Source organism: Biomphalaria glabrata, chromosome 4 (genome assembly GCF_947242115.1).
Source record: "Biomphalaria glabrata chromosome 4, xgBioGlab47.1, whole genome shotgun sequence".
Lineage (NCBI taxonomy): Eukaryota > Metazoa > Mollusca > Gastropoda > Planorbidae > Biomphalaria > Biomphalaria glabrata.
The window spans coordinates 20,056,098-20,077,538 of NC_074714.1; the positions used below are offsets into that span (position 1 = coordinate 20,056,098).

Below are 21,441 nucleotides of genomic sequence, written 5' to 3' on the forward strand. Positions count from 1 at the left end.
TTTAAATTGTGTACGCTAGAATCAAAGTATCAAAGCAATGACAGAAATAAGTCTCTGATGTTAATTTTAGTGGAAAGAAAAATTTGAAAGAAATAATATTTTCAAATAATTTCTGAAAAGATTTTAATTAAAGCATGTTATTAATATTGCATTATCTAACAAATTGAAGAATGATTTGTATTTGTGTGATTTGTGATGCAAAGTGAAAATTTAATGGAATTTTTTTAAACATACCATCATTTCTATTTCAGCAAATGGCTCAACACCAGCTTCTGTCACACCGGCTGCATCATCTTCTGGACCACCTCCTCCACCCGCAGGAAGTGCACCACCACCACCTCCTCCGCCACCCCCACCACCTCCACCCCCACCACCTCCACCACCACCAATGTAAGAGGACAATTGAAAGAAAAAAAGCTATGTATAACTATTTACAGTTTAAAATCAACTAAGTAGTCATTCTGAGCACTGAACAAATAACACTATTGCTTGTTCTTTAAATTACTTGATATTAATTTCACCTTTTGTAGACCTAGACATGCTTTGATAAGTTGCTATTCTTTATTGTATCAATGCATTTTTAAGAGAAATTAATCAACAATTGTAAAACCTTTTTGTTGTGATCCGATCTGTTATTCTATTGGTTTTGTCTTTAATTGTAGGCCTTTAATGTTTGCATAATATATTTGTTACTATGTTTTGTTATATTAGCAAGCAAGATTTGAGTTCATCTATTCAAGACTTTATCTGTCATAAAGTATACAGTCTTAGAGATTTTGTTTTATCAACAAAACACAAGTAAACAGAAATAAGTTAACTGATGCCATTTTCTACTTTGGGAAATTAAATAAACATTTATGAAAATTGAAGAGCTCCAAGTGTGGAATTTTGTACAAAGTAATACAAGTAGGCTAAACTATAAAGAAAAAGAAAAATTTCCATCAGTTATGTTCATTGCTTGCTTTTACACATTTTTTCTTTAAAAAGAGAATTACAACCTCCTCTATATTAACCTAGGCATTAACAATCATACATAATAGGTGAGAGTCAACATTTTTTTTTGTTTGTGCTTATTCTTGAAATGGAAAGTAAGAATTGTATGTTTATATTCACATTTTTTATTAGCTCATGTTGTGTATTTATAGTTTATAGTCTAATATTTTATAACTATAATTATACAGAATTACTTTATGATATTGCCATGTATATGTCTGCAGTGTAGACTGTATTATGCCTTATAAAAAATGATTGAAGATGAGAAGGTGACCTACTTTATTGTGTAATGGCATTTAAATTTAGGCTGATTTTGTATATAATAAGTTGTAAACTTCATTATTTCCCAATCCTTCTATCTCATGTGATGCTGGTCCAGTAAGTGTGGGTAGGAATGGACAAATCATTGGTGGCTATTGAGTGTATGTAAATCTAGAGGTGTTTTTTTTTCTGAAAGTCTCATTTTTTCTTTCATTAAATAGAGCAGAATCATTTCTATTATAGATTTGTTTTCAACTACATACAAATAACTGAAATAGTATTAAGAAAACAACTCTATATTAACACAACCTACTTTGAGGACTTAACATTCATTGGGCTATTATCACCTCTAAAAACACTTTTCTTCCTATTGTTTTTTATTTGTACATGACTAGTGCTATACAAGGTTTTCTGACTTCAGTGTAATAAGAATTGGCCGATTTAAGTTGACAGGTGTACCAAGCAACAAAACATCTCTATTGAAATCTCACTATTAGTGCTGGAATAATGTTTGACATAAGAGGAGAGTACGAGTGGACTTCAATTGAAAGGCTTTACTAAAAAAAAAACGTTTTATATCCAATGTTGAGCTAGGAAAAACATGAGTTTATATATTATGCCAAATGTGAGATCAAATCTTTTACTCCATAACTTTGTTCATGTTAACTCTTTTCTACAATGTGTTGAAGAAAAACTCAAGAGCACAAGAAAACTATAAAAATACAACTGCCCATGGAGTACTACTAGAGTGAATAGACTTTTTTTTTTTGTGCTATAAGCTGAAATTGGAACTGTGATGCTAAGCCATGTAAGAAAAAATGATATTTAATCAAAAGTTTTGTTTAGGGGCTCTGAAAATTGCTTGTTTTATGCTCTTTTACACAATGCAAAATACTTGAAGTTGTTATATGCTTTTTAAATTGTTCATATAAGTTAGTTGATTGATACAATTATGACCATTGGACTGTTGCTATTAATAAACTTATTTGAGAATAAATTGTATTCCATAGTTATAACTTGCTTAGATATTGGTCTTTTTTCCTTTTATTAGATATAAAGATAAAATCTAAAAGGTTATAAAAGTGAAATGTGGCATATACCTGTCACTTTTCAAGCTAAAAGTAATATAGGAGTGGCTACCATGCTTGGAGCCAGAAACTGCCAACCTTTCACTTACAGCATCAGGTGTAAAGAAAAAATGTAGAAAAATAAGGATAATTTTAATATATAGATAGAATCATTATATACAGCTGTCATTGAACCAAATGCACATGGAAATGTAATATGATATTAAGTGTTAAAAAATAATCCAGATAAAGTATCTATGAAAAGTATGCACCACACAACACCATACTGTAATAATTAGAATAGAACAAAGATTTTTTTTCAAAATAATTTATTTTGGTATCTCAAAATTTCCCACAAAAATGGATAAATGACCGCCCCTTGCAATGTTTTATTTTAGAATGTAAAAAAACATTAAATCACAATGAAACAAAATAGTTTGATATGGCACATAAATATGTTCAACATTATAATTTCATCAAATACATATATTTTTAAGTAATTATTAGGATCATTGGATCATACAGTTGGAAAATGCAAAGTAACATGTAGTATCATAGAGTTAATTTTCTTCTTTGAAGGAATGTAATTTATAAGATAAGATTATAATAGCAATACCAGATTTAAAGTCAACCAAAAAATTATTTATTTTTTAAAAATATTTTCAAATTTGTCTGCACTGTGGTTTGGACCAAACAAACTAAGATTAAAAATTTATTGGCATGGTGTGTTTTAGGAAACACTATTTTATTAATATAATTCTACTCTTACTACTTTTATGTTCTACAATGATTTATATCTGTTACAAATGACCTACATGATCCCAAATCAATGATTTTAGTGTTTACCCTATAGTGAGAATGTTGAAGCATGTACTTAATTTGATTTACTCTATTTTCTATTTGTATAAGTATTATGCTTTGATAATTCACATCTTTCCATAAAAGATAACTAAGTCAGTTCCCATTTGTTCTTAACTGTGAATCATAAATTACATAAAGGAATGTTGTTTTTTATCTATATGTCCCAATGTTCTGAACCTGCAGGTGGAGACAAAGGTAGATAATTAGCACAGTCTATAGATCTAATTGCAGAACCTGAACACAGCACACTGCTATTTATTGATCCCGTAGATTGAGCTCAGATAAGTATTATGAACGGCAGACAAAGTATTATGCAAATTAAAAGTAACATAAGGCAAAAAATATAATGTACATAGGCCTTTCTTTTGAAACAGTAACAAGTTTAGAACACAAAATATTTGACATCTTACAAGCAAGAGCAATGTAGAAAAATTCATTATAAAAATATCAATATGTACAATATGCTTGACATAGAGAATGTAAGAACAAAAAGAAAAAGATGACAAAATTATATTGAGAAATATTTACTGTAGTTCACAAAAGTGAAACTAAACATTTTGCTAAACAAAAACTCACACAGAAGCACATATTTTCTATTTGAATAAAAACAAAAGTGATATCAGATTTGATCAAAAATAAAAAGCTGAAAACATTTTTAAAGTACACAATACAGTTTTGACCTAGAGCTAAAGTAATGAAAGACTAAAGAATATAAAATACAAATGTGTACATAAGAAGAGTGATAGCAGAATTTACAACTATTTATTTCAATGCGCCTGGGCCAACTAATATCTTTTGATAATCTTATGCTAAAATTAATACTACAACAGATATATGTAAACTTGAATTTTCACTGGCTACTTTACAACTATGGAACCCTTTTGGCTACGATTTGAGAAACTGTTATTTCTAGTGCACATGTAAGAATAAATCCCTGGTTTCGTAAATTTGAGGACTGCTCCCTCATAGGAAGCAGGGGCATTGTCCAGTGTGTTACTAATCTTGCCTCTAGTACTGACTAGATAAGCTTTGTTCTCTGCCTCAGGACACGTAGTTGCATCAGCACATCTGGAAATAAAAAAGAAAACAAATAATTGTAATTTTGTAGTTCCATTTATTAAAGATTCATGCAAATAATTAAAAAAAAGATATTGGGTATGTAAGACTTGGACTATTAAACCATAAAATCCTAAACAAATCATGAAATCTTAATAAGCAACACAATTTCAAAATCTCTGGCATTATTGTTCAAAAAATTGTAATTTCTTTTGTACAGTGCATGTTCAGTGCACCATGGTCCTATCTTTTTTGTGACTTCTGAGGAGAGAGGGTATCTGGGAGAAGTTTTTAGTGCTGCCATCAGGCGCTTAGCAAACTCAACACAGTTCAAGTCTGGATTTAATCTTGATCACAAGCAAAAAACACTAGCTCTATAATTAACTACAAGCATAGAAAAAAATCAAACATTTACACAGCTAAAACCAACCTGGAAATCTCCCCACATCTCAAACAAGACTAAACTAAGAATCTTTAACTCATAATGTCAAGGCTGTCCTACTGTATGGTTCTGAAACATGGAGAACAACTGAAGCGACAACAAAAAAAAGGACAGACCTTCATCAACAGATGCCTGAGAAATATCCTAAAAATACACTGGTACGACAAAGTAGAAAACACCAAACTGTGGGAGATGAGTGGGCAGAAAAATACAGAGGTGCAGATCTTAGAGAGGAAGTGGAGATGGATTGGTCACACCCTTAGAAAAGATTACAACAACAGAGCTAGACAGGCCTTAGAGTGGGGCCCCCAGGGAACAAGATGTAGAGGAAGCCGAGAGGACTGGAAAGAGCTGGGAAGCCATCAAAAAACTAGCAAGAGACCGTGGAGAGTGGCGTGTTTTTGTTTCATGAGGAACCCAAAGGAATGATGATGATGATGATGATAGATAAAAGAAAGCCAAAAAGTTCTTAGCTTACAACAAAAGTGCCATATTTTATATCAGTTAACAGGATAAGATGTTTGTTACAGCATAGATGAACAAATCCTTGGACTATTTGTTGATTATAACTCTGGCATGTAACATGAACATTTTACCAGCTCAAAAATAAAAACAATTGCACCCAGAAAAAAAAAAAGGAGCGTCGCTTATAAGTAATGCTCAAATAAACTTCAGATCATCTAAGTTTGAAAATAATTGTCTTCTTTTAGCAACAAAAACATAAAGAAAAAAAGCCCAAAAATGAAGCAAACTGATTATAAATTTCTGTTAACCAATTCAGGACAAGGTCAACATAACAGCAAGTGATTGGATGATAATATAAATGTATTCCCAACTTTTTGGATTTTTATTTCCACAAAATCTGATGAATCTTGGACAAACATTTTGTAACAACGTGATCTTGGTTATTTAAAACTAAGTTCACCATCAGTCTTATTTTTATTGGAATCTCAAATCTCAATTTATCATTATTGCAGACCTGCCTACTAAAAAAAGTCCAAATGCGTAACGCTGATGGTCAAAATGAGTATTTTGGTACCAGAATGCGTAACACTTACTGTGACTTATGGAGTTATGCGATCCACTATTTTGTCATATATATATATATATATATATATATATATATATATATATATATATATATATATATATATATATATATATATATATAATATTAGATCTAGATGTCATGATTAGATCTATAATCTAAATCTAGATCAATATGACAATAGAGATGATATCTAGACTAGATCTGGATCTATGTCTATATAATGAATATAATCAACTCTAGATCTGGGCTCAAAAGTGTTACTGATGCCATGGATCCACTACAAACGTAGGTCTACTCCAAACTTTCGTAGGCCTACCTTCATCCTTGATCTATTCTATACTAAGACTAAGAGTCTAGATCTAGACTAGATGGTAGTAGATGTTATCGATCTAGATCTAGTCAATCTAAATCATACTACAAGTATATTGGATCTAGAATGTAGAGTAATGTAGAGAATCATGACATAATGTAATGAGTCGTAATGACTAGCTAGACTCTAGCTAGATCTATTCCTGTATAATAACAAGTTATCTAGATTCTAGATCTAGACTAGATATCTACAATGTCACTCAATGTGTTTTGAATAGATAGCACTTTGATATTTATTTATATATAAATGAATACGGGAATCAGGGATTCAACATAATTAATTTCTACTAATGAACTTACAAAAAAAAAAAAAAAAAGTCACGTTGGTATATCAGCTAACTGACAGTACCAACCTGGTACCAACCCGCCACTCCCTCACTCTCGCGTTCTTCATTTCTAGACTAAATCTAATTGCTTTTTGTAAGAACCAATCAACGTATAGATCTGGACACAATGCGTTCCCCCACCTTTTCTGTCCCCCCCCCCCCCCAACAGGACGGCTTAGCGTGACCTCTGTGACCGCTCGTAAGCTAGTCAAGAGAGGGGGAAAAAACAAATGCATATTTGCGTACTGACAGTCATTTTTGGGAGATTTTGCGTAACGAATACGCATTTTGCGTAACGGTAGGCAGGTCTGTTATTGGTTTAGTCATTGATATATAAACATTCAAAAAGATTTTTAAAAACCTGTAGTATCCTGCCGAAGCCATATTGATAGCTAAATCTTGTGGAGTTATTTTTGTTTTATTAAAATAGATCCAAGCCACTTCAACACTCTTCCACAACTGGCTATATTCAAAAGGTGTTGGAAAATTTTGACTCCTGTCAGAAAGCTCAACAACATTGCTGCGGTCTGTTCCTAAAATCAATATAGTGATAAATAAAAGAAACTGTATTTTATCTATGTATTTTATAATATATTTTCATACAATTGTCCTTGGTTTATATTGGTTTATTACTTCTTTTTTTTTACCAAAAAAAAGCAAAAAATGAAAGTAATAGTAAACAAAAAACTGTTCAGTAAATATGAAAGAACAAAAATACCTGGTACACATATATATAAATGGGTCGTAGAAGTTTATTTTTCCAACTTAAAGAATTTAACAAAGCTTTTTTTTTCCATCTGTTATGAAGATTTTAGATCCAGTGAATTCACTCTTAAAATAAGAAACTCAATATCTCTAGTTTCCAATGTAACCTTCCCTTTTTAAAATGTTGCTATTTTGTATTGAAATAAAAATAACTAGTGAATCTACAGAGTACATTTGCACTGCTACAATTACAGTGATACAGTGTGACTTATATTTGGAGAAATTGAATCTATCTTAATCTACAGAGTACATTTGCACTGCTACAATTACAGTGATACAGTGTGACTTATATTTGGAGAAATTGAATCTATCTTAGAGAATGGTCTCCTGCAGTCTCTTTAAGTTCTATGAACTAGTCGGTCAACTCAATAATAAAATGTTTCCATATACATTCTATCAAAACATACCTCCTTTTCCCTCTCCAGCATCCCCAGCTTGACCATCCCCAGCAGGATTGTTGTTGTTATGAGTGTTTGAACCTGAGGAGTAGAAAAAAAACTTAAGTGAAGGAGGCAGATGTACACTTTTAAGAAGAGCTAGTGAATTGCAAGTTTTTAATTAAACATTTTTGAGTAGCTATAATTAAGAGAATTATACTTATAATAATTTAATAAGATTTTTTAACATGAGAAAACTTACATTTTTTTAGTTCAATCTATAATGATCATAAAGAAAATAAATGTCTAACAAGTGATATGTTCATGTCATTTGATGGATTATTCAAACCATAAAATCAAATATTAGATTCAACAAATAATAATAGAATTTTGGTGTTTTAAATGTACATTTTCAGAATGCACAAGTTATAGATGATTGGAAGTTTTTCTTTATTCATTTTTGTAAGTTACTTTTTTAAATTACCAAACAGCCTCTACAGTTTTTCTGTTATGAATGGCCTAGGTCATTTTTTAAAATAATTAAAAGCAGAAAGAACTTTTCTAACTTAAAATCTCTACCTTCAATAAAAAAATGAAAATTTTAAAACCTGCAGTTTCCCTTAATTAGATACCATTTTTATAGGTAGTATAGGAATACATAAAACAAATTTGTAAAAAAAAACAGAAATTATAATGATACAAGTTTAATATTTTTAGAAAGAAAAATCGAAATAATTAAATCCAGTTTTAAAATATTAATTCAAGTTTTGTTTATTTTAGTATTAAACCAGAGCCTTACCTGTCCACTGTATGTGAACCATGTCATTGACTTTAATGTTTAAATCATTGGGTGAAAAATCATATTCAACAGCTGGAAACGTCTGGACTATGTTGCCCCTCTTGCCTCGAACATTCAAATTATAGATGTTACTGTTCTCCAAGTTTGCAGTTCTGGGGCGTAAAATAAACACATGACTTCTGTCCTGAAAAACTCGACCAAACTGGGCTGTGTTGACTGCCAAATGAAGAGGCGACTGCTTATTCATGACATAGACATAAGGGTTCTGCTTGATGGGTGACTCAGCTGGACTAAAAAAAAAACAATCAGCCTCAATAATCATGATGTCGCATAAAATTGCGTCTTGTCTTCATCTTTATCAAGAGTAATGGATGCACACACAAAAAAATTAAATGAAATCTATAATAATGAATGAATTCTATTAGTTTATAAGAATAAAACATTAAAATATCATTTCCTGGTTAGTTAGGAATCTAATTTGAATGATTTTGTTTTTAAATAAATAAATAATTACTAGAGTTATTAAAAACACGAAAAGGTCCTAATATTAAATGATAAGAATGTTAAACTTTTAAGTTTTGATATCTTCATTGTTTAGAACATCTTCATTAAGCAGGTCCTCAGACATGAGATACTAATAATTTCATTCACTTACAATGCATCATTCTGTGTAGAGTCTGTGGCTACAGGATCATAATCATCCGTGCTAACGTTATATCTGAAAATATTTTTTCTAATTACTGATCAAGTATTTTAAGAATATGTAAAATGGAATTTTTAATAAGTTCATTGTTAAATAAACAAATGTTTCTAAGATAAAAATACAAAAATCAATACAAAAACTACATATTTTCACCTGAATCGGAACACACAACGCTTCTCTTTGCCAGAAGGGAAATAGGGAAGAGTCCATGTGTAGTTTAAAGGTACTCCATCTAGACCATTACCTAAATGATTGGATCTATTCAAGTAGAAAGAAAAATTATTTTTTTTTTGTATTTAAAAACTTAAGATTTTAATATTTATATGATTTAAATGGGAAACAGTTTATTGTCCAAATGTTATCGACCTGATAAACATTTTTCCTCTTACTTAAAAGAAATAGATTTTAGAGATTTAATGTTTTAATGGCATAAAAATTAAGCCCCCTTATTAGTTCCAGGTAGCATTAAATTCACAACATATTGTCCTAGAAACTGTTTGCCTAAATTAAACTACATGCCTTTTCTATTATAGGTCACCTGCATATAACAGAGACGTATTGCACTCTACTACCATGATGCATACTAACAGAATCCCCAAAACTGAGCTGGTAAGTATCCAATAACGTCCCACCTTCACATTCCCATGCCTCACTTTTTGTTATGAATTTTAAAATAATCCAGAGAGTAATATTTCTAAAGAGCACCTTATACATGTGCTTTGTAATAATAGCTTGTAAAAAACATGACACACAGGTTATAACTTAAGAACCACTGATAATTGAAAAAAAATGTTAAAACCTGTGTAACTAAGAAAATATATATAAAATGTAAAAAAAAAAAACAACAACCATTTTCATACCTAGACCAAGGAGCTTCTGCACACTCAGGTTTATTTAGCATTACAAGACACTCAGGACTGTAGGTGTTACTGTCATATGGAATCAACCAACTGTAGGTATATGGACTTTTATTGTTGTTGGCGTTTCTACATGATGACTCCGAGGTTTTATCTTATAAAATGAAAAACTTTATATAATACAATTCACACTTCAGACTATCATGTTAATTAATAAAAATAGTAATAATAAGATTTTAGCTACTAGTTAAATATAGTTTTATATTTCCCCAGCTTGGAGAGAAACTCATTCAGTTCTTTCCTTAAGTTACAATTGAGTTGAGGAGTATAAAATAAGGTGCATTAATTAAACTGTTAATGTTTTGTTTTGTTTTTTACCTTTAGCTTTCTCTAAATAATTGTTCAGCAGAATCCATGTGCCATTATTTTCTTTACAAGATTTTTCATTGTTAGAAAAGACAGCTTTTGTTGATTTCACACACTCATAATAACCTTGAACATTAAAACTCTTACTCTGGTAATCACTGAAAAAAATAAATAGATAAATCACAGAAAAAATAATGCATAATAATGCAAGAGCTGTCACTGTCCAATTCAACATTAACTAAAGTGATGCAAAAATATGAACTGCAATATTTATGATTTTAAAAGAAAGAGAATGACAGTAATACTAAGATTGATTTAAGATAAGACAAAGTCATAAATACTGGAAAGTTCAAACTTTCATAACATTAGGTATTTTTTTTACTTCTTCCTTAGAATTTATTGTCAATTTATTGTTTATGACAACATGCTCAAACTATATATTATCATCAAAGTAATTGATAGCAGATGGTAGCAGTCATGGTTCATTGTCTTAGTCACTTAATTTAATCACACATGTAAATTGATCACAGGAGAACTAAGAAGTTAAAATAAAAAGAGAGACATTTCCTGAAGGTCTTTGTAATAAAAATAGCTAAAGCTTTTTGGCATCCCCCACTTAAAAAATGTCTAAATGAGATAAGGAAGTATGCAGGTCTTCTGCTTCATTAGAAGGTTCGAAAAGAAAACATTTTGCTTCACTATTTACTGAAATAAAAGCATTGCTTCAGGAGAAGAGTATTAACTATACAGTATTAATGAACTGTCTGTGGATCCTAACATTGCATTTGATGTTGGATTTTAGTTCCAATTTATATGAGCTTAAGCATGAGTTACAAGGAAAAGTAAACAATTTGAAGGAAGGCTTCATCTGCAGCAAAATAATTATATAAACAAGATAAATACTTGATTCTTCAAAGCTATTGACAAAAGAACACTGAATCATCAGAGATGAAACTCTAAAGATAGTGAAATGATTTAAAATAAACAATACTTTAAAATTAAGAAGCTTAATATTTTTTCTCCTAAATGTACATTACTTCATGATGAAAAAGAGTTACAACAGATCAGAAAAATACTTAAATTAATAGAAAATTTCTGAAATCTAATTCCTCAAAAGCAAAATAATCACCTGCACATTGATGCCTTGTCTGTCAAAACAGCAATATCTTTCCATGGGTTAGGGTGCCAGTAAGGGTAGTAGTCTCGTTCCTCTGCACACTCATAGCCATAACGATTACCTGTAGGGTTCTGACGAGTGTAAATAGCACTGCTGTAGCCTAATCCATTGTTTGCTGTCAGCTTTTGATCTGCTGTGAACAAACCTTTAAAAAAAAATAATTTAAAAATATTTTATTGTATCATAATTATTATTGATTTGAATGAAAAAGAGTTACAAAAGTCTCTTAGCCCTACCAGCCCCCTATGCCTGTGTTCCTGAGGGCCCCACTATCCCCTTTTATTATTATCTTCCATGTCAGAGATATTATAAAAATCACATTGTTCTTTTCAACTGAAATAACATTTTTTTTGATAGAATTTTTACTCCTAAGATTCTAAATCAACCGAAATATTGATCAAATTTAGGTTTATTACAATACAAGACCTTACTATTTATGTTTATTGCAACTTTTCTTTTTTTTTTCATATAAAACTATATGCACCCATTCAATGTAAGCAATGTCTGTTATAAAAATTAGATTGAAACTACTACTGCTTCATCCCTGTAATAATACTAATACTAATAAGAATTAAATCTTTCATTATTTTAGCTCTATTATAAGAATTAAATCTATCTTCACTCAACATTATAGCCATCAGTGTTATCTATATTTTTTTAAATTTAGTTTTACTTTTTCTGCCAAATATCACTAATGTTTTTACAAAGCTTATAACAAGTCACTCTGTGTGTCTGGTAAAAAGTTTGTACATGTTATATTTCCAACACCCAAACTCGGATCAAGATGAAATTTTGCACAATTATTTCTTCTACCAGACAACACAAGAATCAAATTTAAAAAATTAACCAGTAAGTTAATTAACTAATGGAAATCAATTATTTTGTTTGGTATCTCAAATAAGGGAAAGAAATAGTACTTGGCTGAAGTGGTGATATAAACTGAATTGGCCCCCTTTATAGGTGGTCGTCTGAGACTATGTGAACACAAACATGAAGTAGAAACAATAAATAACTATACAATCTTCCATGTTCATAAGCTCTTCACTAGCAGAGTGATTACCATGTTGGATAGAGAAGCCTGTGAAGGCTTAAGTCCATGAGTTTGAATTAATGTTGTTTTCCTTTTTTTTTATAAATACATTTAAAAAAGCGATCACCAAGATACCCCATTCTTTGAGAAAGCTAAAAGCATGAAATTGTGCTAAACAAAAACAATTGGTAAAAATATTTCTAATCACACAGATTTATTAATGGTAGTCTACATCTATTACTAATTTAATTACATGATTGATCCAAACAAATAGATACACTTTTTTTTTAAAGTTAGATTCACCTTTGTTTCTCTCTCGTAAATAGCATTTATCATACCAGTCCCATGGTTCATGAAGTCCTCGTCCAATTTTCACATCATTAGATTTACGATTTTTTGTATCTGCAAAAGTATCTTTTGTTGGTTTTGTATATTGTGATGTTGTTGTCTCCACTCCATTTCTAATGTAATCATCTGTACAAAACATAAACATTTTGAACCAAATAGGCCTATTTGGAAAATTAGTATTATTTATAATACAATAATTACATGTGTCAATTGGCATATGCTAATTTAATAATCAAGACAAAAATATTCTACTTCATTTCTAATTACACTGTGTTCCAAATCATGCAAATAGGGCATGATGAAAGGGAGATAGTTAAAACTATTTTTCTATGTACTCGAGGTTTGAGCAACTTCACTTTCAAAAGAGTCTCAACATTTCTTTTAGGAAAGCAATGATATTAGCTGTGTTAGTCACATAATATCTTAGCTAGCCTTTAGTCACAAAAATTCTCATTTGATTTCAAAAGAAAATTCTAAAAGTATATGATATAATTTGTTTCTGTAGATTTGAGAATAATCACTAGAAGCATTAGGACATGCTATTAGAATCAAGGCGTTAATGCAAATATATAATGCCCAATTATTAAATACTTTCTTTTTAAAAATTCTTGTAATTAACTATTTAAAAAAAAAGGTATTTATATAATATTTAAAACAAGTAATCTATACAACAGAGCAAGGGATAAAGACATAAGGCACCACAATATATCAAAACATCTATTATTTCAGCAATCCTATCATTTGATCACATTTGGATCAATACATTTAATTTTTTTCCCTTTCCCTTTTTTTTTATAGTTGGCATTAAAAGCAGAAAAATGATTTTTTTTTAAATAAATGAATATGTTACTGCATAAAATAAACAAAAAAGCACAGTAATACTGTTACCAGCAGAGGGGTCATTATCCTGACACATGTACTGCAGAATCAACATACAGTTCTGTTTTTGTTGGCTGTTAGCACTATTACCCCCACATCCATGTTGATTGGTCCATTCTAAGGTCAAAAAGGTCTTGCCTTTTCCAGTTTCCCAATTGGAGCTTTGAAAATATTTCTTTTGAAACAAAAACAAAACAAAAAATAATTTATGAATAGAAAAACATCATATCTTCTTATTCAATATCAATATTGGTATTTCAAATTGCACACTTATTTCTACTGTATTATTTTGTGTGCACTTTTACAAATCATATATCATTGGTGTCACAAAAGGAAATATTTAAGGCAAGTAGGATGTCAAACACATAAATCTTTTAGCATTTCAAATTTAGATATTAAAAACCAAATGTGAAAGTTGACAAGTTATTACCATTTTTAAAAAAATCATTTTTGGCCAAAATATATCTATGTTTTTATGAAAATAGTCCAGATCTACAATAATTTTAATTTTTCAGAAAATTAATTTGTTCTTGAAAACTATTTAAGTGATATTTGGTTTAGCACATCTGACAACTTGTGGAAGTAGACCTGACTTTCTCAAGACATTTTGTATTGTGATCTAACAGAAAGCAGGAAAGCTGCTGGTCATCCACTTTTACAGTATACTGATGTATGCAAATGTGACATGAAGCTCTTCAAAATCGACACTATCAGCTGGGAAAAGGCACTGGATAGATCCACAAGTGGACCAAGCATAAAAGAAAGTTTCCTTTTGCAGATGCAATACACAACAGTAGAAGAAGGGTGAAAGTGCAACAGAGATTACAGATGCCCAACCTGTGACCGCAGCTGTGCATTAAGGATTGGCCTCTTTAGTCGCACAAGAAGTTGCAAAGGGAAAAGATCATCTCTCAAGACGTAAAATGCTACAGAAAAATGTAACAACTGCGTCAACTTGATGTTACTATACTGAAAAAAATATTAAACACTTACCATGTTATACTGATTTTCTTCTGTAGCACCTGACTGTAAGTCTGTCTTGTCTCCCACATTGTAACCACCTCGATTGTTATTCTACAATCAAACAAAAGAAAAAATGTGCAGATAATTTTAATCACATACACAAAATATCAAAAAGAAAAACAATATTTATAATATTATATTAATTTATTTTTGGCTATACAATACTGTCGAACCTCTACAAGGAGGCCACCAGTGCGGTGTACTTCAACAATAATATTGGGGACTGGTTCAAAACCACAGTTGGAGTAAGACAAGGCTGCCTACTGTCACCAACACTCTTCAATATCTTCCTTGAAAGGATAATGGAAGATGCCCTCGAGGGCTATGAAGGTACTGTTAGCATTGGAGGAAGAAGAATTACTAACTTGCGCTTCGCAGATGACATTGACGGCCTAACAGGGACAGAAGAAGAACTAGCTGACCTGGTGATGCGCATTGACAAGACTTCTGCAGCATATGGCATGCAAATAAATGCCGAAAAAACTCAAATTATGACCAATAGCCATCAGGGCTTTAAAAGAGGCATCAGTATTGGAGGTGAAAAGCTAACTAGTGTTAACAGCTTCAAATACCTCGGAGCTATTGTCTCAGATGAGGGAACAAAACCCGAATTATTGGCTCGAATAGCACAGTCCACAGCAGCCCTTTCAAAACTTAAAATAATATGGAAAGATAAGGGCTTAGCCCTCGGCACCAAAATTAGACTGATGCGCTCTCTGGTCATGGCCACATTTTTATATGCTTGCGAGTCGTGGACGTTGAATGCAGAGCTTGAGAGGAGGATCCTAGCAATGGAATTGAGATGCTACAGAAGGATCCTAGGCATCACATTCAAAGACCGCATCACAAACCAAGAAATCAGAGACAGGGTTACTGTAGCGATCGGAGCTCATGACGACCTGCTTACTATTGTGAAAAAACGAAAGCTTAAAACCTTTGGCCACATTACAAGATCTACGGGGCTCGCAAAGACCTTTCTTCAGGGAACAGTGCCAGGAAAAGAAGAAGAGGCAGACAGAAAAAGCGATGGGAGGACAACATTAAAGAATGGACAGGCCTGCCATTGAGAGAGGTTCTGATCAAGGCAAAAAAAAGGGAGGAATGGAGAAAGACGGTCGACAAATCTTGCCTGGTGCCCCAACGGTCCAACAGACTAAGGGATAGGTAAAAAAGGTAAAAAAACAATACTGTCAACAAAAATATAACTTTCTATAAATGCCTATATATAGAGTGAAGCAAGTGAAAATAGTGAACCAAGTGGCTTTATTTCAGAAGGGAGCAATATGCATACTGCTTGGCTGTGTTTGCAATAAAAATTAAAACCTTGTTAGATGTGAGGTAGAGTGACATAAGCTGCTTATCTAATAGAGAGAGTTACATTTGAATACTGATGGTGATCAGGAATGTTTAACAGAAGGTTAAACTCAAGTTGAGCTGGCTTTGCTGAGCACCTTCTACTTTACAAAAAAAAAAAAAAATGGGACCAGATTGCATAGAGCATGAAAACATGCTATACAAAAACAAGAGTAAAAAAACTTAGAACATGAGTCTTCTAAAGACACTAACAGAATGGCATTATCCTTACCTGACTATCAAACAACCGGTTAGCGTTTGTTCTAGTGGCTGTATTTTCATTTAATCTATTATTGCTGCCTCTTGGGATATGAAGATAGATATCAGCATATAGAGACTCACTAGTCAGCACAACAACTAATGCTAAAAGAGATATTCTCTCAAACATTCTATCTGTAAATGATATTGATAGACAAATAAACATACATGTATTTTCAAGCATGAATGATAAATGTTTGTCTTAGTAAACATTAAAACCAAGTTGGATCATCATTTGTTGCTTTAGATATTTTGATACATGCATATATATTGTAGTGTGAACAAAGAGAGAGAGAAGAACAAAATGGAGGAATATAAAAACAAAATATAGCATTTACTGTGTTAGCTATTAAATTAAGATTAAATTATTTTTATAAGCTATGATTTTGTCATTTGATATTGCTAAAGAGAGTCTCATCACATTACAAGATGTTTTGTAACCGTTATATATAATTAAAAGGCTTATAAATAATAAAGTGTCATGGAATGATTTTTTTCACATATTTTTAATTGATGTGGTTTTTGATATTTTGACTGAATAAGAATAAAGTTAATCTACTGTTTATTATATAATCTATAGTTAAATTTAATTACTTCATGCATGGGTCCTGTGATCTTCTGCTAAGACAACTCAATTTGAATATATGACTACCTTTGCTTGTGTTTCCACCACCACCTTCTAATGAACTAATCAAACTTAAGTATCATTTCTGTATTTTGAAACCTTCCTTCACAGCAGCAGTGTTATACTAGTTTATAAACAAGTAGATAGTACTATAGTAGTACTAATAGTCTAGATTTTTATTCAGGTCTCATTGAATTGACTCTTCTAATATATATATATTTAGTTAGATCTATATGTAGGCTATTTATATATATTAATATATATATAGAAACTCTATTTTAATAGATTTATAAATTTATATCAATATCATATTTATATCTATATATATCATATTAAAATATAATATGTATAATAATAGACTTTAATAGACATTAAAAGAGCTAGAATATATATAGATCTAGAATTCTAGTAGAATATAGATTTTAAAAAAATAGTATCATCTACAATACAATAGTCAATTTATAAGATAAATATAGATCTAGACTCTAGACAAACAATAGTGACTAGATCTAGTAAATTCTAGTACTAGTGACTAGACTAGATCTAGTCAATACTCAATGTTATAATTATAGTTTATTATAGGAATACAGAATATTATTATAATCTAGATCTAAATCACAGTGACAGTGTAATACTAATAGTAATACTATAGTACTATAGTAAAAGACTAAATTCTATATAACAAAATATAACATTAATAACTATACTATAGAGTATAGTCTGTACTATTATTTACTTTACTAGATTATAGACTAAGAATCTATTATCTAGTTAGATGACTAGAAATTGACTAGATCTACTCTACTCTCTCTCTCTAGTGACGGCTAGTGTCTTATACTCAGTTACTTCTCTCTAGTGACGGCTAGTGTCTTATACTCAGTTACTGTAGTGACGGTAGTGTCTATGACGACTATGATTACTAGAGTAGTATAACTAGATAGATCTAGCCAATCTAGTAGATTTTACTAGATAACTAGATCTAGATCTAATAATCTAATACTCATAGTAGTCATACTAGATGATACTAGATCATAGATGTAGTCATAGTCATTAGTCAGTCATACTGTCTGAGTAATACTGTCAGTGCCTATAGTCTATAGACTAGTGACTAGATACTAAAATAAACTAAAATTACTATACTCACTTATACTTATACTATAGGTGTAGTGTATAGTCTAAGTCTTGAGTCTAAGTCTAAGTAAGGCTTAGTCTATGGCAGTATTTCCTAGTCTAAAGTGACAAAATCACAAAGTTAATACAATCTAAATCTAGTTACTTATATCTAGATATCTATAAACTCAATAGATTACTCTAAATATGACAGTTCCTGTAACTGTAGTTCTGAGAATACTGAGATCATTCAGAGTTACAGAGTAAGACTCAACTTCATTGTTTCATTGACAACAGTGACAGTAATTCTTTAAAAAAAAAAAAAAGCACAGTTTCTGGGTACTTTAATGAAACAAAATACCCAGCCAGATGATACGGCACGGCACCTGTTACACTTTATATTATATTCATGCTGAAAAAAAGTTCAGGCTAGAATCTAAATGATCTTTATAAGTGACTCTAATGATCTTCATCTAAATCTAATTTATGCATATATATTAAATCTAAATAAGTTTAGATCTGGTATGAAAACTACTCTGAATGTGTGGGGAGGGTGGAGAGCATATTATGGGCCTATATTATGTCCGAAGTGCCTCGCGAGTCGTTATTTTTCCGCACGAGATTTAGATTACAAACGGGAAATAGATAATAAGTTTGTCTTCGAGTCCGAAGATTAGTGAGGACTCAGTATTTTCTGTGGCTGCACAGCCCCAGCTGTGACCTACACATTTCGCCACACCCAGGGCAAGCATAACCATTGTCCGCAGGTGGTCGATTTAGATTTTCTTTTCGCCGTCTGCGTTTGTCCTCGGCAGCGGATTTTCTTTTGGTCTCAAATGTGTATCCCGCGGCCTTCGTGAGTGACCTCCAGCTGTCTCGTTCTAGGGCCGCATGCAACAAGGTGCTCTCTTCTATGTCAGCTAAGGAAAGTTGACGCCTAAGCTGGTCTTTCAAAAACCTAATCTGCTATCTTTACTGACTTAGACCCTCCCGCGCCGTTCGGCGTATTTGGCGGCAAGCTGTTTCCACAAAAATCCGCCAAGCACAATTTCCGTTAGTGAAAGCCAGCAAAATGCATATTCTGAGGTAACTACAGTGCATTATTCTGCTATGAACAAGTTTTATTTCAAAAACCTAATGTGCTATTCTTACTGACTTAGTTACTCTCGCGTCGTTCGGCGCATTTGGCGGCAAGCTGCTTTCACAAAATCTGTCACTGGCAATGTCTGAAGCCTCTTACCACCTGCTCTGAGGACCTCCATGAATGTGTGGCTACAAGTTGTACTAGGATGTTCCAGTTTGCGATTTCCTCGTAATGACCTCCATGTCATCGCAACTCTTATAATGCGTAATTAATTTTGTCGGAGAACATGTCCCCCAAACCTCATGCGACGCTCTGTCACAACCTTACTAAGGGGTCGACTCCCAGTTCGGCATAGGATTTCCTTGATTGAGACCCGATCTCTATAATTTAACTGACTCCTAAAATCCGTCTTAGTCATCTTTGTTGAGCCACATTTATTCTTTTTCAATTTCGGCAGATGACTTTTCACTGCACTTTATTAATGGAGCCCAGCCACTGGAACAAATTAGTAACATCTCTTGGCTACGCTCTTAGAATTAGGTGACTGTATTATAGTTTGCTTTAGATTTTATATCAAGTAGGGAAGTTTAATCGTCAAAATCCTTTTTTGGGGTGTTTTTTTGTTGTTTTTTTTAAATTCACCCCCCCCCCCCTTTTAGCTACGCTCATAGAATTTGGTGACTGTAGTTTGCTTTGAAATAAAAATGAAGAGAGATGTTTTCAACCGCAAAACTCTCTGTATGCGGGTATTTAAACTCAAAACCATCAGGAGGGGTTTTAAACTTTACAAAAAAAAAACTCTCTCTGGAGGATGGGTTTTAAACTCAAAACGACCCTTGGCTTGGATACGCTCATAAGAATTTTGAGTGTGTAATTTGCTTTTTTTTTATATTGAATATGTATTTTTTTAGCTTCAAACCCAGCTGGAAGGGGTTTAAACTCAAAACCCCATATGGCTACCATCATAGCATTTTGAGTGTGTAATTTTCTTTTTTTTATATTGAAGAGGTGATTTTTAGCTCTAAACCCCGCTGGAAAAAAGGGGGGGGGCGTTAAACACAAAACCTCTCTTGGCTACGCTAATAGAATCTGCTGAATGATATATGGATAGTTTTATATTGAAGTGGGGGTTTAACGTAAATTTCGGAGGGGGTTTTAAAATCAAAATGATCTTGGAATTTGAGAATTGTCATATGTATTCTTTTTTTTTTAGGATAGAGGAATTTGACTACAAACCCCCCTGGTAGGGGTTTTTAAACTCAAAACCCCCTCGGCTCCGCTGGGGCAAGAGGTGGTTAGTATTAAAATCTCACCTAAAATAAACAGAATCAAAGCAAAAAAAATAGTTACTAAATTCCGATTCCCCCCCCCCCCGCAGGGAGGGGGGATTTCATTTGGGGTGGGGGGGTTGACCCCCCCTCCCCACGGCTACGCCCATGTTAGCCTACTCCTGTCGGTCTAAAAGTCTAGATTGTGTCGAGCTTGTAACATATTGGTATTATATATACATTTGCACACTAGTGCGTCAGTGCAGTACCGCTTGTGCTTACGTAATATTCTACAGAGCTCATCTGTTCAAACGGCGCCTTCGACACGGAGGTCACGGTTCAAGCCATAGTTCAAGCCTATAGGATGGAGCAGCGCGTGTTTCTGGGTCAATCTAGTAATGCATGTTAACCAATAACTTAAATTCTTTTCCTGGCTGGCTCAGGCAACCCATTCCATATTCTAATAGCACTAGCGAAGATAAAGAACTACCATTTTCCCTGTAAATAAGCGTTTTAAATGTTTAGTAAAGCGTTATCCAGTTATTTATAGAGCGCCTGAAAAGCCGAGCAGCTGTGCGGACTCGCATGTGATGAAGTCTTAATTTTGATTTGAGCACAACAGCTGACCTATTAGCGCCATAAAATTTGGCCTCGCTGCTAATGCCAGCGTCTTATAATGGCAATGGGATACACGAGTCATATCGTTAATAGGAATTAATGTAGTAATCTACTTAGACTACTTGGATCTTTCCAAGACAGAAGTTGGTTCAGACAGGCATATGGCGGCCTAGAGTCTTAGATACAACTCTTAGGACAGTTACAAAGAACCCCGAAACATTGATTTAGAATCTATCTAGGTCTAATGAGGATACTGTTAACATCACTTTGACGTAAAAATAAAATACCTAGATTATATGTAATGAAAATACCCAAAACCGAACGTAGATCTTGATTCTTGATTCACTTGAAACAGGATGCTTCCATTATAGATCT

At 32.3% G+C, this 21,441-nt stretch overlaps 2 protein-coding genes across 7 annotated transcripts in view; one reads left to right on the forward strand and one right to left on the reverse strand.

Annotated features, from left to right (window-relative positions):
- The window catches only part of LOC106061557 (WASH complex subunit 4-like), a 31,126-nt gene extending 28,856 nt beyond the window's left edge, over nucleotides 1-2,270 (forward strand). Inside the window, exon 34 of one of the 2 annotated variants that reach the window (XM_013219728.2) lies at nucleotides 252-2,270. In XM_013219728.2, coding sequence (XP_013075182.2) covers nucleotides 252-394 — 143 coding nt within the window. In that variant the 3' untranslated portion in view covers nucleotides 395-2,270. The remainder of the gene's footprint in view (nucleotides 1-251) is intronic. The other variant, XM_056026302.1, reaches the window with a different exon arrangement.
- Nucleotides 2,271-2,730: 460 nt separating this feature from the next.
- Nucleotides 2,731-18,439, reverse strand: LOC106061558 (protein DD3-3-like). Of its 5 annotated transcripts, none has more exons than XM_056026306.1 (14): nucleotides 18,297-18,439; nucleotides 16,336-16,496; nucleotides 14,721-14,801; nucleotides 13,737-13,902; nucleotides 12,804-12,974; nucleotides 11,423-11,615; nucleotides 10,306-10,451; nucleotides 9,931-10,081; nucleotides 9,224-9,328; nucleotides 9,023-9,085; nucleotides 8,368-8,657; nucleotides 7,599-7,670; nucleotides 6,788-6,959; nucleotides 2,731-4,250 (listed from the first exon to the last, which is right to left on the reverse strand). In XM_056026306.1, exons 2-14 carry the CDS (start codon nucleotides 16,489-16,491, stop codon nucleotides 4,040-4,042), a joined length of 1,977 nt encoding a protein of 658 aa, XP_055882281.1. In that variant the 5' UTR covers nucleotides 16,492-16,496; nucleotides 18,297-18,439; the 3' UTR covers nucleotides 2,731-4,039. The 5 variants fall into 5 exon arrangements, with proteins under 5 accessions (XP_055882281.1, XP_055882284.1, XP_055882285.1 ...); XM_056026309.1 differs by lacking the exon at nucleotides 18,297-18,439 and adding an exon at nucleotides 18,131-18,148; XM_056026310.1 differs by lacking the exon at nucleotides 18,297-18,439 and adding an exon at nucleotides 17,670-17,684.
- Nucleotides 18,440-21,441: the final 3,002 nt, after the last annotated feature.

Excerpts from the sequence above, each read along its gene's own strand:
- LOC106061558 (XM_056026306.1), bottom strand. The coding sequence starts at position 16,491 with ATGTTTGAGAGAATATCTCTTTTAGCATTAGTTGTTGTGCTGACTAGT. Across the intron at positions 9,086-9,223 it reads CGTTGTGTGTTCCGATTCAG|ATATAACGTTAGCACGGATG; the intron begins GTGAAAATATGT and ends AAATATTTTCAG. Across the intron at positions 4,251-6,787 it reads GCTTCGGCAGGATACTACAG|ATGTGCTGATGCAACTACGT; the intron begins GTTTTTAAAAAT and ends TTTTATTTCCAG.